This window comes from Ricinus communis, chromosome 9 (genome assembly GCF_019578655.1).
Source record: "Ricinus communis isolate WT05 ecotype wild-type chromosome 9, ASM1957865v1, whole genome shotgun sequence".
NCBI classification, from domain to species: Eukaryota; Viridiplantae; Streptophyta; class Magnoliopsida; order Malpighiales; family Euphorbiaceae; genus Ricinus; species Ricinus communis.
In genome coordinates, this window is record NC_063264.1 from 6749469 (window position 1) to 6767429 (window position 17961).

Here is a 17961-nt window from a genome sequence, read left to right on the forward strand (position 1 = left end):
AACTTTCATCGTAATTGTAATTGCCAGTTAAAATATAACTATCATTACAGACTTGAGAAAGAAGATAACCGTCAATGCAACTATTGATGTAATTCTTCTAACTATATTTAGTATCATACATATAATGATCATAGTAGGAATCGCTACTCCAAGACCCATTATTCAGAGAACTAGAATTCCAATAACTATAAAAATAACTTTCTAATTCACTGGGAAAAGAATGATCAGTGTTAATCTCAAAAACTTGATTTTCAATATCAAAATATATAGAATAACTGTCTCTATTATTATCCCTAATTAAAAAAGTTTCATTAGCGCCGAAATTTTGAATGTCTCTAACGCCGACTAAACGATCAACATTACTGTAATTAGAGTTGTCACTATTACTCCAACTACGGGTATTTTTATCTGTATCATTTAGAATCGGGTCTTCACTTACACTGGTATTTTCAAGAGGATCGAGACTACCCATCGATTGACTTAGCCTACACCTGTATTCTAATTCTATATTGGATAAGATCAAATTGAACCGTTCTTTTTTCATAGAACTTTCTTTCTTCCTGCTATTTACATTTAAATAAGTCATCTGATAACAAATCAATTGGCAAGAGGTCAAGGACTATTTCATCTTTTAATTAGACTATTATTTTATAAAAATATTATATTAATTAATAAATTATTATTTTAATTAGATAAAAATTCTTAATCTTATCAAATAATTACTTATATTTTCACATTAACTCATAAATATAATTATTATTTAGTTAATAAATTATATAATACATTAGTAATTATATCTTTCATTAAATTATAGTTATACATATTCGGATTAATATTAATTAAATCTTATAAATATATTTAAAACAATAACAGCAGGGATAAAAATAGAATGATTTAATTTTATTAAAATATATATACCGTGTATATTTTATGAAAATCCTGGAGGATAAAAAGGTAAGTTCGAATAGGCTGCCACTTGGTCGGTTAAAATCTTCACCTTCAGTTCAGTGTTTCACCAAACAAACCAACTCTTGACGCAGCCAAAAAGCCGTCCAAGTCGCCACCATCACCAAACCAAACCCGACAAATGTTCTTCAATGAATATATCAAAATCTTTCCCTCTACAGGTCCACCCTCCACTTATCACCCTTTAGATCCCCATTTTCACTTCCTTTAGTGTTCTCTAAATATTCTAACTTTGACTCTTTACATAGTTTAAATTTACTGTTCCTCGATAAGTGTCAATTTTAATCATTTTTCGATTCCAATTCCAATTCCAACAAAATGCACTGCAATTGTACACACTCGTCAATCCTTTGAGTGAAAATTTTGGGTTTTGGAGTGAGTTTCACTAATGGAAATTGCATGCGAATCTTCATCTCTGGGTCGGCCTTTTTTCATTTCTGGTACAAAATCCTCATCTTTCTTGCGATATAATCGAGTTTCTAAGATTCAAGTCAAGGTTTTTCGTAAGAATTATCAATACCCATCTTATAATTTATCAAAAGTTGCAAACTTTTACGATTTTAGACCACTTCGTATTTCAGCTTCTAGTAAAAAAAGAATTTTTGATGTTAGAGCTCAATCAAAATCATTAAACGAAGTTAATGGTGATCTGGATATTAAAGAAAATGTAGCTGCTGGTGTGAATTTAAACTTAATAAGATTGCTGAGTAAAGGTGGTCTCATTTTGGGTGCGATGATGTGTGGGATTTTGATGTTGGGGTCTAAAAGAGTACTTGCAGCTGAAGGTGTAGTGAATGCTGGGTATGGTGTTATTGGGCAGAGCATATTGCTATTGAGGAATGCGTGGCCTAAGCTTTCTCAGCTTCTTACAGTTTTCAAAGAGCAAGGTTTGGTATTGGCTGCTCTTCTGGGTTTATCAGCATTTTTTTCTATGGCTGAGACCTCCATTACCACACTATGGCCGTGGAAGGTATGGACTTCTACTTCAAAATTTGGTTGATTTTTGTATTTAGTAAATGTTTATGAGTCTTAAGTTGGATTAATCTTATGCATAATAAGTATTATGATGACTGTGAAGACATGAATACATAAAATTGAAAAGCCAAAAGTAGCAATGCGAAGAAACTTGGCGCTTCATCATTATCCTATTTATTGAGCTAATATACTATCACAACTCTAAGATATGAAGAAGAGAGCTGGAAAAAATATATTCTTCATTAACTTAAGAAAGATAAGAGCCTGCTACATATATATGCTAAGCTAAGCAGCTATGTACAACCAAGTAAAGCTCATGACAATATTTACACCGAGTACAAGTAAAGCTGTAACTAACTAGTAAACATACTTCTATCTTAGTCAACAAGACTCTAACTAATTCAGTCAACATATCACATGGGTTAACTAAAACCCTTGCCTAACTGCCAGACTTCCTCTCATATATACTCTTTCGGTTTATGTTTTCTGGGTTTTTTGACAATGGGAAAAGAGAAAGAGGGAGAAAATGAGAATAACTCATTTGTTGATATAGTTGGTAGACATAATAAATTATTGTGCATGATGTCTACTGAGACTTTAGAGCAAAAAAAAGAAAAAGAAAAAGAAGGATCAAGGTTTTACAGTTTGTTCAATGGCAGTTATTAATCCTGGTTTCGAATTTTCCTGTATTATTTTGTGGCGAACAGATTATGTATAAATTTATTCTGCATGATGTCTACTGAAACTTTAGTGTCTAGAAAAGAAAAAAAAGAACGATCGAGGTCCTACAGTTTGTTCAGTGGATAGTATTTTTTTTTTTTATTAATCTTGGCTTTGAATTTTCTTGTAATATTTTTTGGTGAACAGAATGATTATTTATTGAATTCAAACTTCAACACATAAAATTGACTTCAACAGCTTTACAATTTTATTAGGTGTACTTTTTTGTTACTCTAAATACTCAAAGTCTTGATGAGCTTTAGGCTTACTATGCATTGCTTGTGACTATATTCCAATTGATGGATTTTAAACATTAAATACCTTATTGTAACCTCTTGTTTTGTAGAAATTCAGGTTGGGCACTCATGTTCACATATGTTCTCTCTCTTTTTTAATCTCTTTGACAACTGTTGTCTGATTAATTGATAATCCAATATAAATCTGTCAGGTCCGAGAGCTGGCTGAAAAGGAGCCTGATGATGGTGTCTTCAAAATGCTTCGCGGTGACATTACACGGTTTCTAACAACTATTCTTATTGGCACAACGTAATGCCCTTCTTTTCCTGGTACCCTATTCATTCCAGCTTTCTGCTCAAGTTTGAAAAATGATTTCTTATTTTAAATTCTATTTATGTGCGTAGTGTGGTTAACATTGGAGCAACTGCATTAGTCACGGATGCAGCCACAGCAATATTTGGTGAAGCTGGTGTTACTGCAGCCACAGGAGTAATGACTGTAAGTACAAGTTTCTCTGTGCTGTGTCTCTGTGTGTATGAATTAATTCATGTTGAATTAGATATGATGCCCAATGATGCAAGGACTTTCTTGGTGTCTAACTCTTCGCCTAACATGAATTCCTACAACATGAGTTAATGGGTCTTTCCTTGCAGCTAGTATTGAATCCTATTTAGAACTCAAGTGGATAATTTACAGATATAAAAGAATCTCTTTATTTGTTTTCCTTAAGTTATTTTTTATCCTTTTGAGGTAAGGTGGTAAGTGGTAGAGAGGAATGAGAAGGATCGTTAAAGCTACTTTGAGCAAGAGAATCAACTTTATGTTAGGACTTCTGTCCCTGAACATATTGCTCTTTAACTATAATTATGTAAGATTGCAATTTTAGAGAGTGAAATATAATGATAGGCGCTCTTAATGTCCTTAATTCCTTAGGAATTTGCATAGAAAATGACATGGCAAAGAGTAATAGAGAATGCATCTAGGTAATGCTTAGATCCCTTTGTCACACTCTAAGACATCCATATCTTTTGTATTGCAAAGTTTTCCTAATCATCTCTTTGTTATCTTCAAATGAATTTAGGTTGCGATATTGTTGCTTACTGAAATCACTCCCAAAAGTATAGCTGTTCACAATGCCACAGAGGTTGCTAGATTTGTGGTAAGTCAATTTGTGCTACACTTGTTTGCTTCATGCTTTATGCAGTTCTATAGCTCTTCTGTGCACTGGGTGATCTTAATGCTACATGCCAATGTTGTTTGTAATGTCTTTAGGTCAGACCAGTTGCTTGGCTTTCCTTGGTCTTATATCCTGTTGGAAGAATTGTCACGTATTTGTCAATGGGAATGCTAAAGATGCTTGGTTTAAAAGGGAGAAGGTTAATCAATCTTAAACTTCTTGAATCTTTCTTGTCACTTGCAATCTTTATATGGAAGCTATTTAACTTCTTGTTGTGTGTGTGTGTGTGTGTGTGTGTGTGTGTGTAGTATACTCTTTTCTAATTTATCCGTACTTTTTCTTTCCAAATTTTTTGTCTGATTCTTGTTTAGCCACTTGTAAATATTTTCTGTTTAGTCCTTAACAATTGAAGATTGTAATAGCATTATGAAACTGCAATTCGAGATGCCATAGTTATTAATTTCTATCACTTGCTCGAGTGTTTCAAATAACAGGTAATGAACAGACTAGCAATCTGATTTCTTCGTTCATGCATCTTGTTCTGTATGGCTTCCTTTTCTTTTTCATTCTTTTTTTCCGCCTTTATGTTCCTTACATGAGTCTTGTGCTGGTATTTTTTTATTTATTTTTTAAATAGATGCTTCTGAAAGTCACTTCACTGAATGCTTTCTGAACTAGTATTTCCTTGTTTCTTCATATTTTTGTAATTTCTTCTTTGCCAGTGAGCCATACGTTACTGAAGATGAGTTGAAGTTGATGTTGCGGGGGGCAGAATTGAGTGGAGCAATAGAGGAGGAAGAACAGGTACTATGATAATCTCTTTATGATTTTCCTGAAGCACTTCCTTCTTTTTTAGGATACAGAAGTTACATCAGAACTTCGATTTTTTTTTTTTTGTGATGGTTTACTTTTACCTTCTTGTTATTGAACTTTGCATCCAATTCCACTAGAGCCTTTGGTTTCTGTAGTCATAATAGGTCTGCCATGTCTATGTAATTACATTTAAGCCTTTCTAGGGAACTCCTTAAAATGTTGGAAGTGTCTTTTGCTTCTACTTGTTGTGGTTAAGGTGCTCTAATATTTCATATCTTGTACCAGGATATGATTGAGAATGTGCTAGAGATCAAGGATACACATGTTAGAGAGGTGATGACACCTCTTGTTGATGTAGTTGCAATTGATGCCAGTGCAACTCTTGTTGATTTTCATCAGCTGTGGGTGACTCATCAATATTCAAGGTAATTTCATCCGTATTACTTTTATAACTTGAGCATTTAACTCAGCAACTTGCTAAGACTTTTGTGGACTTGTTTATAGGGTTCCTGTTTTTGAGCAGCGTGTGGACAATATTATGGGTATTGCATATGCCATGGATCTGCTAGATTATGCTCAGAAGGTCAGGCAATTTTTCTACTTCTATTCTTCCCTCTTTAAAATTGCTATGACTTTGTTTATTGGTTGTATACACTACTCAATAATCACATAGTGTGCAGAATTATAATCTATTTCATTTTGAAGGGTGAGCTACTAGAAAGTACGACTGTCGGAGACATGGCTCACAAACCTGCATACTTCGTGCCTGGTAATCTTTCATTCTGCAATCTGTGATTATGTACTTTTGAGTGGTATATAGTCTGTAATATTTTCTTTCTATTTCAACTTTGAATATAAGCTTGGAATCTTAGATCATCCTCCATTCAATTAGCTCAAATTTAGGTAGTTTCTCAATTGCTGACTCACATCAGCAACTGGAAGACAGACTTGTCTCAGTGGCTCCAAAGTTCATAAATCTTTTGAAATGCACATGTTGTTTAGATTAGATCTCTTGCCTGAATTTGCTATATGTTTTTTTTCGATATTCATTTAGACTTGCTATCAGACGGCTAATTGAAATTGAAAAATTGATTTAATATGATGTAACTTGGCATGGAACTGGCTAATTGAAATAAATTTCTTCTTTAAGTTCAATTGAAGATTATATGGTCCTACAATGTGCATTTTCTTGCAAATTTGGTAAAAGATTAATTTATTGTCATGGAACAAAGATATGATCCTCTTTTGGAAGGCACCTGGAAGTGAGGTTTAAGATGGTGTTCTAGAGAAGTGTTAAAGATGGCTTTATCCCCCTGCTAAAGTGCTTAGAAGATGTTCACACCTTTATGTTACCACGGAAAGATGTCCTTTGTTTTTAATTTTATCTGAAAAACTTTTTCTATTTGTTTAATTGGTTTCTTTCATATAAGTTTTAGTGAATACATTTTCTTGGTCCTGCAGATTCAATGTCAGTCTGGAATCTTCTTAGAGAGTTCCGCATTAGAAAGGTCCACATGGCTGTTGTCCTTAATGAATATGGTGGAACTATTGGGGTATGTACAAACCCTAACCAGTCCTCCTAATTCAAAACTGTATTAGTGTATTTACATTTTGATGGTAGAGAAGTTCATTGGTGATATACAGTGTTTTATTCACCTGTTCCAACCTTGTTACTTTTAGTAATTACTAGGTCCTTTATTTGGTAAGTTGAAGTTTAGCTATCTTATTATTTTTAAAGGTGAAATTTTTGGTTCTAATCATTGCAGGAAATAGTTTTTGAATGGATTTGTTATAGAAATATGCTTTAGTTAGGTACCTAAGTAGCTACATGAAGTAATAACTAGAAATTGATAAGAGTTTTTTGATTCCAAATCTTCATGTTTAGGAGATAACTTTCCTATTTAAGAATATCCATGTTCCTGGAAGTCTGAAACCCACGACTTAGATTAAAAATATGTTTTATTTAGGCAAATGGACCGGCCATTTCTGGGCATACAAAGTCTATCCTCCATATGCTATTGCTAATCATAATCTTGGTACCTGATGCCAGTCCAATATGTTTAACTCAACAATTTTAGGAGATGTAAGTTTATCATTGATATTATTTAGAATTTCCTTGTGGTTGAACGCTCAGCTAAATATCATAGTATTAGTTATTTGTCTATTGATGTTGAAGTTTAGATGCATTAACAATTTTATTCAAAATTGTGCTTATCTTGCATTTACTGTTCATATTATCTTACTTTTTGTTTTGTTATTTCTGTGGACAAAAGATAGTAACCCTGGAAGACGTCGTTGAGGAGATTGTTGGAGAAATCTTCGATGAAAATGATTCAAAAGTAAGGCTGAAAACACCCTTTCTATACAATTTTAATTACCTCACATTAAGTTGTGCCTCTTTTACTCTCTCTGATTGTGTTATGATGGTTATGTTTCTTTTTTGAGAATAATTCTGATGGCTATGTGATTTCTTTGCAATGCCAATTATTATCTCTTCCTGATGGGAGTAAAAATTTGTATAATGCAGTAATTATGATTCATATCTCAGAGAGATATGGGCCATAAAAGATGAGACAGAGAAGGTCATAACTTTACCTGATACCTTAATTTTACTTTCATAACAGCTGAATGACAAGAAATACTTCAGTTTATCTGTTACCCTTGATTTCTTTTAGATGGGACTGGGTTCTTATCCTTTGAAAGTCTATATTTGTTTGGTCTAGGCTCAATATTTATCAGGACTGATAATATAGACTCTAATACTCAAGTCCTTGCCAAGATGTTGGCGGTATTCAGCTGCGGAACAGGAGATTGTTCCTTCTTTCTTCTGTTTGCGGTCAAGTTCTTTTAGTTTAAATTCTTGCTATTCCATATTTACTAGATAATAAGTTATGTAGGGTGACAATATATATTGAAGTTTCAGCAGTGACAAGCTGAGATTATTATAAGTCTCTGCAAGAAGTCGTACTAATCTGGATCTTCAGATGACATGTTGCATTCTTCAGTATTTATTATTTGCTGTCGTAATCTGATTATATGTGTAGAGTGCATAAATGTTTTTGTCTATGGTTATAGAAGATTTGCATAGCCCATTAATGAGGCAAATAGTATTTGTATGGCTGTTTAATAGGAAGTATGATTCCAATAAGATTCCAATGGATGTTTGTCAATAAACTAGTTGGTGAAACAAGAAACTTCAAGTATCCATGGAGGTTGTAATAGGTGTCAAAGCTGGCTGGCTTTTTTGGTGCAGCAGTTTTTTCCAGCTATGCTTTGTACCAGCATGAATACATATGTTTGCTGTCATAATTGAAAGAATATCATTTCTTTTGCAATAGGAGGAGATACAGAAGAAAACCGGCTATGTTGTAATGCGAGCAGAGGGGATATATGATGTTGATGCTAATACATCTATTGATCAACTTTCTGAAGACCTAAATATCAAAATGCCGGAGGTATGTTTTTTAGAGAATGGAAACTCCATGCTTGTGCTAATACTGAAGCCCCTGATGCATAATATAGTAATTATTACTCAAACTGATTTTCTCATAACTGCCTCATCTGATATTTTTCTTTTGTTGATACTCAAAAGAACACATCGATGCAGAATACTAATAATAAGATGGTAATCGTTTACTGGGAAAAAAAATAATTCATTCTTGCTTATGATTAATTACTCACTTAGTAATTCTTTTCCCCCAGAAAAGGGAGCAGATATTATGCATTTCTTCACTTATATGTAAATTGAAATATTATTGATCTACTGCAATCTGATGTTATTGATACATCTACAAATCAACACAAAGTAGAATTCTCGGGAATTAGTAATCAAAAAAAGGCTCCAACCTGCAAAGCTTGCAGTGTGGCTTAGTGTAGCGTAGTTGCTATATTCTCTGTGCATTGAAACTAGTACCTCTCTTTGTTTATTATGAAGCATGTATTACATTATGACCCTGACTATTTATTGGACAAATATACAGATTTGTCACTTCAATGGTGGGTTTATCTGCATACTGACGGCTCTAAATTCCAGTCTTTCTGATGTGGGATCATCACGAAAGCTTTTAATTTGTTTATGAGATTTAGTTACTAGTATTTCGAATAAACTATTTGTGCAGAAGTGGCCATTAAATTCTTGAATCTCATCATGAGTAATATTCTCTATCATCTTCCTTTACAGGGACATCAATATGAGACAGTATCAGGGTTTATATGTGAGGCGTTTGGATATATCCCAAGGACAGGCGAGACTATCAAAGTAATCCTTGAAAAGGAAAATCAAGAAGAAGATGATGAACAAACTGAAGGCAAATCTGATCGACAAGATCAGAATGATAAGCATCAGATATATAAACTTGAGGTATGTTTTGAATCATCTTGCTTTGTGTACTTTGTGGAGGCTTCACTGCACAAACAAATGTACATAAAGTGGTACTAAGAAAGAATTTGTGTTTTGGGTCTAAGTAAAAGTTCATATGTTCTTGGAATTGATTGCCCTTCGTTCCCTGCTGTTTTGATCTATTTTCTCTAGGTTCATGTGCCATATCTGTGCAGCTACTTCTGCTGCTGTATTTTTTCTACAGATATTGTCATGTTTGTTAAGTTTTGTGCATAGCTAACTGTAAACTATACTAGCTAAAAGCTGTCTTAGGATGTCAAGTGTCATGCAATAGGCTTGTCAAGGTCGTGCAATTAATCACATGTCTGTGGGATTGAAGAGGCAAAAGTGGTCCAGAAATCAGAAGCCCAATTCCCTTCCTATCAGATTAATCTAGGCTTCAGTGTTTTGGCCTAGTTGTATGTTCCATTTTCGCCCGTGTTTTGGGCAGGCCAAGATTCTTACAAGGATTTTTCTATGTTCAACGTATTTATTTAATTTATGAGTTTCACCAAGGATATACTAGCTTGATAGTGCAAACTAGAAATGTTAGGAAAAACCTCAAAAGATATAGAACTATCTTGTGTAAATCGGAAGGAACTAACAGTTGCATAAAGTGACATTTGATCTTGCTGTTTCAATATAAGTTGTTTGCTTGATAAACCTGTTCAACAATAGAAGGTTGCACTTTATAATTATGACATGTCCAACTAAGTAATATTGGCAGCAATTCAACTGTTCTTTCATAGTAATTTGGGCTGCTTGATTTTATAACAAAGGGGATTACATGAAGTTTCATCCTAAAAAGGTGGAAGAAAAAAGATTCATGTAGCCAACCCCATCTGGTACTGGTAAAATGAGTTGAGCCAGTATACAGTAACATCAAGTCTGTTCTTGGACAATTCTTCACCCTGTCCCCCATTAACTTAATTGCATTGTTGCACTTCACTTGTGCAGTTGGTGGATCAAGCAGATTGACAAGGCACACTGTTTAATACACTTAAAACCTACTTATGTATAAAATTTCTTGGTAATTGTAACAGTGCATTTTTTGTGACCTCAAATGGTAATATAATATGGAGTAAATCGGTTGACTTGTTGCTAATCTCTTTTATGGAGCTAACGGATAATAAGGGCCCACAAAGGATATTTTGTGGTTAGCTGTTACAATCAATATATGTGATATATTTTCCTTGCTGCAGATATTGGCTGGAAATGCCAGAAAAGTCAGTGCTGTTCGATTTGAGCAGATAAACAATGGTGACGAAATGATGGAGGCCAAAGAAGTAACTCGCCTTGTTCCCAAAATCATGAAGAGGAGGTGGAGCAGTGATGAAGAGTCAGATGTTACTGAATATGATGAGGATTCATTCCAAAAGAGACCAGAGCATGGTCTGTCTGATTCCAATGTAATAGCTGAACATGAAGATGACAATGAGAGTCCTGGTAGACAGTAGTTGTCTCTCTCTCTTTCTCTCTCTCTCTCTCTCTCTCTCTCTCTCCTCTCTATATCTATCTATCTATTTTTACAGCTCCATTAAAGCAGTGAAAAGGACTTGAGAAACAAAACAAAAGAACAAGAATGCGGGAGATGCTAACATTGTAAAATTTTTTTCAGAGATGAAGTGAGGTATCAACATCTGATTCATCAAAGTTATTTGTAATGTGCATGACAGTGTTTTTGGACCATAAATCCACCGAATTTGGAGTCTCATTGATCTGGAGTTCAGCATGCCTATTCTGCATGTTTGGCTGGAGGTAGAGGCTGTCTTGGAGTGGTTGCCCAAGTGGAAGGACCAATTCAGAGTGAAAAAAGGGCCTAGATTGCTCAAAAGCTTTGGGTGGTTTGACTTGCTCTGCTTCAGAGAACAGCCGTAGCAGCTCCCTTTGCTGCCTCATCTCCTTAGCACGCTCCAACTGCCTAAACCTCTCTTGTAGAAGGGCAATGGAGGAATGGATGCTGGTGGGATCACAGTTTTGCCTACCCATGGATGGTTGTCTGCGAAGGAGAGTGATAGGAGTGATCTTTTGGTGAGGCCTTGGATTTGTGTATTCCTTATATATAGGGCATGTTTGTAGGATGGGCACTCAAATAACAGCCCTCAAATAGATAGATTCTGGATGATGTCAAAGCAAAAGTAGAATCGGCAGCTGAGTCACTAAGTCCAAGAAGGCAAGGTTGTGTGGCAAACCTACTAAGTCCGGGTTGGTGGAAGTGAGGATAGAGGCCAAAGGACCTCATAAGTATAAAAGGGCAGGAAAGAAAATCCAAAATAGAGTGGAAGGTAGTTCTTGGAATGGTTTTAAAAGAGGAATAAAAGGATAGGTGATGCTCTGTCGGCTTGTCCCCATGAGCTTGCTATAGCTTTGGAGAAGATGTGCCTTATTTGATGGGATCTTTTCTTTTCTTTTCTTTTTATATATTTCTTTTTAAAGCTTTGAACATTCTCTTTTCACCTTTGTGTGAAGTGCAAATAAGAAAGTTGGAAGTAAAGATATGGAGACAGGACAAGGGTTGCAACAGAGAATAACTTTTGATATTGATGTTTTCTTTTTCTTAAAAAAAGAATATATTTTGGATTTAATAATCATCCCATAGGAAAGAGAGAAAGTGAACCCACTAAAGGACTCTCCTCCTCCACCAAAAGAGTGGCAAAAGCCCCCCCATTTTTTCTGTTTTGTCTTAAAGTTGTTGGATAGAAGTGGCATGAAGGGAGAAGAGTTGGAGATATTGGATACATGTATTGTATTGTATGGCTGTTGTTGCTTGGATCTTTGCTCATGGCAAATGGCACCCACTACTGCTTGTATCAGTTACTTCCAGTTTAAACTTACCATTGGGCGCGTGCTTATATAAAAGGAACCTACCCTACACCTAGGAATGTCTTCACCTTCATGCCTGTGTTCTTATAAAAAAAGTAAAAGTACATGGGTCATACTTTTCAATTATACACTGTGTGTTTCACTGACACACATTCCTCCCTCAATTATTAATCCCCAAGTTGTTAAGCACAATGCATAAATGTAAAGAATAAAAGAATTCTTCATACAAGATCACCAACTTTGCTTATCAAAGTTTATACACACCAAAAAAAGAAGAAGAATATCTCCTTCCTCTATATCTATGGTCCCTCACTATGCTAAACAAGTACCTTGTTAGGCTACTTCAAGAGATTTTCAGTCTTTTTCTTCCTTTTTCTTGACAATCAATACACTTAAGACTGCATATTTATACATTTGAATTCTGAAAACTAATTTTTTCGAAATAAACAGTTAATAAAAATAAAAATAAAAATAAAAAACACCCAACAATAATCCCAAACAGGAAGTCGTTTCTCATGGCTACTCCAAGTGATAGATTAAATAGTTGAATTTAGCCACCTCTATTACTTGTTAAACTTATATATTTATCTTTACACTAACCACTCTTCACAAAGTAGTCACTAGTACAGATCGATTTTCACAATATAGTATGTTGACATTTCTATCTGACCCATTCAAACTCTTGAGTGCAAACAAGTGTAGCCCCAAGTTAAGTAACAATGTGGACTGTCTTCATATTCACCATATGTATTAGTTTCTCCGCTTAAGATTTTTTAGCCTTTCGAAGTTAAAAATAAAAATCAAGAAACCATGAAAGTTGTCTATACTCTAAATGGAATTTAGCAAGAGGAAAAAAAGTATAGCTGGCTTTACAATGTTTCAACATTTGCAATGAGTTGTTAGCAGAAAGCATCAGATTGATTTGTATTTCGGCACCCAATTCAAGAATGATGGAAATGGGAAGGAGAGTGAAGCAAAAATAGGGTTCTCATTTTTATTTTTATTTTAAATCAATTCGAGATGACTTTAGCTCTTTTTTCTTTCTGTATATATACAAGTTGATAGGAAACAGCCAATGATCTGCAACCCTAAAGATAATCATCAGCATCAAACATGGACCTACCTTCCCTATTCCATGATCAATTGATTTCCAAATTAGCTAGAAAAGAAAAATCTAAAGATGATGAAGAACACTGAGGACTGGTTTTTCTTCACGTGTTAAAGAAGTGCTAAGATTTCAAGGCCTTTTCCTTTTGTTTTACTTAAAAGGACATATCAGATTGAGAGGCTGCGCCAGAAGTTTGAATTCAAAAAGAAAAAACAAATAACATATATAGAAAAAATTTAAGAATTTTAACGGTCAGGGAGAAATATTTTCTTAAGGGGAATTAATATATATTAAGGAATGTCTTTTGCACATGAATTAGTAGCAATTGTTACTTTCAATAGGTAATAACTAATAATATAGGCACCTTTTGCATTAAGAATTTTGACAAATTTATCGTCTTTTAAATTTGTTTTTTATTTTTAAAGATTTTAACTTTGAATTATAAAATGAAAAACTGCAAAATCTGTCATTTTTAATGAATGATTGATTATTTCTTATTATACTAAAATTATTCCTATGAATCCATGAATTTTATATTCAAACTCAAAGAGTAAGATCCTTAAATTCTATTGATTTCACTATTTATATTTATGAATTTAAAAATCTCTCAATTCAGACAATACAATAATCGCAATGTGACCAAGAGAAGAGACAGTAAGCAGAGCCTAAATAGTAGCACAGTGATAGTGATGAAAAGAGAAACTAAGGGTTTAATTTGTAACACCACTGCACACAAGCAAAGCAGCTTCACACAAAATATTAAAAAAAAAATTGGCACAATTGAATATGTCTATTGCAGTCTCCTTTCACTTGATCATCATAACCATTTTGTTTGTAAAACCTCAAAGTACACATATGCACCTCAAGTAAAGGAAATCCTTACTTTCTCACCCTCAATCATCTTATATTTCCAAACAAAACCAAGATTATATACATTATCTCTGTCCCTCATTTTCTCCAGAGATTACTTAGTAAGGAAAATTCCCGTCAGGAAGGTATTGGCATTGATCAGGCATAACAACAATTGATGAAAACCATTATTGTCAAGTCCATGCCTTGTTGTTGTGTATTTTGTAATCATTGCCAATTGGCAAAGTTCCAATCAGTCAGGACATACTGTGTCAGTGGTTTTCTGTGGATCAAAATGAATATTCATTTATATTTTTGTATACTAGATATAAATGGCACTTTTTAGCTTGATCCATATTTTAAAGGGAGCTTGTATATGATACCCAACTAGTACTCCTCGTGATGAATTTGCATATATGTATATATATGGACCTAGCAATTAGTATTTTCTTGGTGTTGCCATATGAAAGTGGGGAAGCTCTTTCTAGTTTCTGCCATGATGCCTTTATATGGTTGCTTCTTGTTGTATAGAAGTGAGTGTTTCAGAAAGACTGATTATTATCCCACATATATAGCTATGGTGAGAAACTTATATTTTTATAAGTCAATTCTTTGATATTAAACTTATAAAGAGCTATAATAGTTGTAAATGGTACAACCTTTTTGGCCCAATTTTAGTGTAGTCATCAATTATACCTCAAATTTAATTTATTCATTAATTTTTACAGAAGAAAATCTATCTTCATCAAATATATCTACCTCAAATCAAGACTTTAAATTTCTCCCAGCTTATTTTTTAAATAGTTTATAGAAATAACATATAATTCCATCGCTACCATTAGAGCTGTAAACATACTAAACCTTTTGTAAATTATTAAAAATTGATAAAAATTTATTCAAATTTATTAATAAAAACTAATAAGTATTAACAAACTAAACTCAAATTTGTCAATACTCAATTCACTAACTCGTGGGCTAGTTTATTAACAGACTTATAAGCTTATTTATAAACTAACTAATTAATAGATTTGTGTTTAAGGTCGTAAATAATTTAAAATATCTTTTTATTTTAAATATTTTATTATATTTATTTATTTATCAATTTATATGAACTAAATATTTCTAATTTTATTATTAAATTATAATTTAATTTGTATTAAAAATTAAATATTTAAAATTAATCAATTCAATAGATAAAATAAAATATATTATTAATAAATTAATAGAACTAAAAAATTTAAATTAAATTTGACAAATAAATTCTAAATAAATTTTAATGAGTCAAGTTCGACGTAAGCTCAATTCTTAATGTTGAATCAAATTCGGTTTGAGTTCATACAAAATAGTAACAAAATCACACTCAAACTTATTAAAACCCAGCTCGACTCAATTCATTTACAATCTTATTTGTAGAACACAATCAAATATGTAACAATATCACTATTACATACTTTATTACTTTATATATGCATTATAATAACAAAAATATAATATCCTCAACGCATAAAATATATATAATCATTAATTATTTATAATATATTTATTTCTATTTTTTTAATATAATTTCAACCACCATAAACCACCCATTACTGCTATCATTGGTGGATGGCCACTGGATTCCAGTCACCAATTATCATAACTATTTCAAAAGAAGTGTATTATATATAAATTAGATATTAAAACAAAAATTATGATTCCATTATAAATAGATCAATTATTATATAATATTATATTTTATTATATCACGCCATATAACCTTATATTATAAGAGTCCATCTTAAATGGAATATATATTTCATATTTGAAGGCTAATTTCACTATTTTTGAAACGTGCATTTCACAATACAATCTATTTTATATTCAGAGTTTAACTGTTTTTTGCATCATTGAACATCATTACAGCAATTGTTTTAGTTGCATATGGCTATCATTACCTTTTCTCAATTTATGTATAAGAAAAGCTCAATGGTAGCTATGATTGTCTTAATTTTCTTGCAGTAAACGCAAACATGCTCTTAGCCTTGGAAATACAAAGACAGTTGCATATTCCTGCCATATTGACTTTATATATAGAAAGAGGTAGTTGCCATTTTAATTTGCAAATTGTCAACGACTTTCTCCTGCAAAGCATGAAAGAAGGTTACCTGCCTTTCTTTCTTCCTTAAAAGAAATAAAAATAAAATAAAGTTGTTACATGCTATTGATATTCAAGGATTAGGTATATGTATTTAAGACATATAAAATGAACTAATACAGATGTGAACACATGAGCAAGATATTATCTGATTAATTAAGCAAAGCCTCAAATTAAATGAACATGTGATTGCTTACTGAGTCACCACTGCCATTGACTTAAGTGCGTTTGCTATTAATACTGGACTATTACTCGAATAAACATGGACTTGTAATCACATAGTAAACGATCATTAAGTTCAAAGTCTAAGCTAAATTGTAAACTGTTTATTTAATTAGTTTGCTATAAATTAATTAAGCGGCAATATGTGTTGAACCCATAGAAAGTGGATCGTCAAAATTCCATGCACAATAGCGATACACAGTTATTTCCAGACCATGTGCAGATTGCACTATATATAAAGAGGCAAATGTGCTGTTCTTCCTTCTCATTACTCACTCTACAAAACCATCTATTAGCTTTCGTCCAGGAAAGATATGAAGGTGAGTGTATTATTTTTCATAAGAACGTATATAGATATAGTTCTTGGTTTTCTTCTTTGAGTTTTTGTTGTTGTTGGAAATTACTAATAATTAGTATAATTATGACAGCCTTGTCATCTATACATATATAACATGATGTTATGTCCAAATTCTGCAGAAAAAGATAGTCATCAAGGTATCAACTTGTTGTGAGAAATGCCGAACCAAGGCAATGCAAACAGCTGCCGTGGCAGATGGTACCCTATTGAACTTTCTATACGTACTTTTTTTTTGATTTCTTTCTGTTACTTGTAATAAAAGTATAGGCTTTATGTAAAATATTCAACTGACGTAATAAGCTTATCTACATATATATATATATATTAATTAATTTTTGTTTTTGTTTTAATGATTACAGGAGTAAATTCAGTGGCATTAGAAGGAGATGACAAAGATAAGCTGGTGGTGATCGGAGAAATGGTTGATGCGGCATGCTTGACCAAGGCTCTTCGGAAAAAGATAAACTATGCAGAAATAGTAACTGTAGAAGAGGTGAAGCCAAAGCCTGATCAGCAAAAGCAAAATGTTGAAAAGAAACCAACTCCAACACCTTGTTGCCATGGAGGACCACCTCGTTGTGAATTGGTTAATGTGGTTTATGATCCGAACCCATCACCTTGCACAATCATGTGAAGATAAATTTTAATGTCTTTTTTCCTTTTAATTGTAGAAATAATTAATGGTGCTTAGTTTAATTTTCTGTAAGGACATATATAGGGAGGGAGTTGGAAATAGTTGTAGGTTTGTTGGACGTAATAACATTTACCTTTGCTTGTGTTCTGAAAAACTTCCAAGTCTTACTATAAGAATTTATCTAAGAATAGTAGAAGAAAGGAGCGAAAGAAAATAATGGGTAAATTGCCTAGCTGTTACCGGTCATTTCGATCATATTTCAAATTAATATCAATACTTTAATTTGATTCTAACTGGTATCCAAATTATTCAAAAGTATATCAATTTACGGCAGTTCTCCAATTTTCGGCCAATTGATATTGATTTGGCAACCTGATGAGGTATATTTTTTTTGATTCACTACCTCAACATGTGTCATGTCATAAAAGTTAGTCCAATCAGCCAGCGGGTGTCACTCTTTAACTTCTCCTAATGACATGGCGCAAGCTGAGTTGGAAAATCAAATAAAATATACTTTCTCAGATTGTCAAATCAGCATCAATAGCCTAGAAATTGAAAAACTGTCTT

The 17961-nt window shown here is 33.0% G+C and overlaps 3 protein-coding genes across 3 annotated transcripts; 2 read left to right on the forward strand and 1 right to left on the reverse strand.

Annotated features, from left to right (window-relative positions):
- The first annotated feature begins 985 nt into the window (after positions 1-985).
- Positions 986-10734, forward strand: LOC8266738 (putative DUF21 domain-containing protein At3g13070, chloroplastic). The gene is made up of 14 exons (XM_025159776.2): positions 986-1936; positions 3110-3207; positions 3303-3396; positions 3980-4057; positions 4171-4274; positions 4798-4879; positions 5174-5313; positions 5393-5471; positions 5594-5657; positions 6350-6441; positions 7162-7227; positions 8227-8343; positions 9069-9248; positions 10469-10734. The coding sequence occupies exons 1-14, from the start codon at positions 1355-1357 to the stop codon at positions 10721-10723; spliced, it is 2031 nt and encodes a 676-aa protein (XP_025015544.1). The 5' UTR covers positions 986-1354; the 3' UTR covers positions 10724-10734.
- On the reverse strand, positions 10614-11833 carry LOC112536879. Its single transcript, XM_025159777.2, has one exon. It carries the CDS (start codon positions 11253-11255, stop codon positions 10881-10883), a length of 375 nt encoding a protein of 124 aa, XP_025015545.1. The 5' UTR covers positions 11256-11833; the 3' UTR covers positions 10614-10880.
- Positions 11834-16479: 4646 nt separating this feature from the next.
- Positions 16480-17548, forward strand: LOC8266740 (heavy metal-associated isoprenylated plant protein 47). Its single transcript, XM_002532992.3, has 3 exons — positions 16480-16722; positions 16880-16958; positions 17120-17548. Exons 1-3 carry the CDS (start codon positions 16717-16719, stop codon positions 17392-17394), a joined length of 360 nt encoding a protein of 119 aa, XP_002533038.1. The 5' UTR covers positions 16480-16716; the 3' UTR covers positions 17395-17548.
- Positions 17549-17961: the final 413 nt, after the last annotated feature.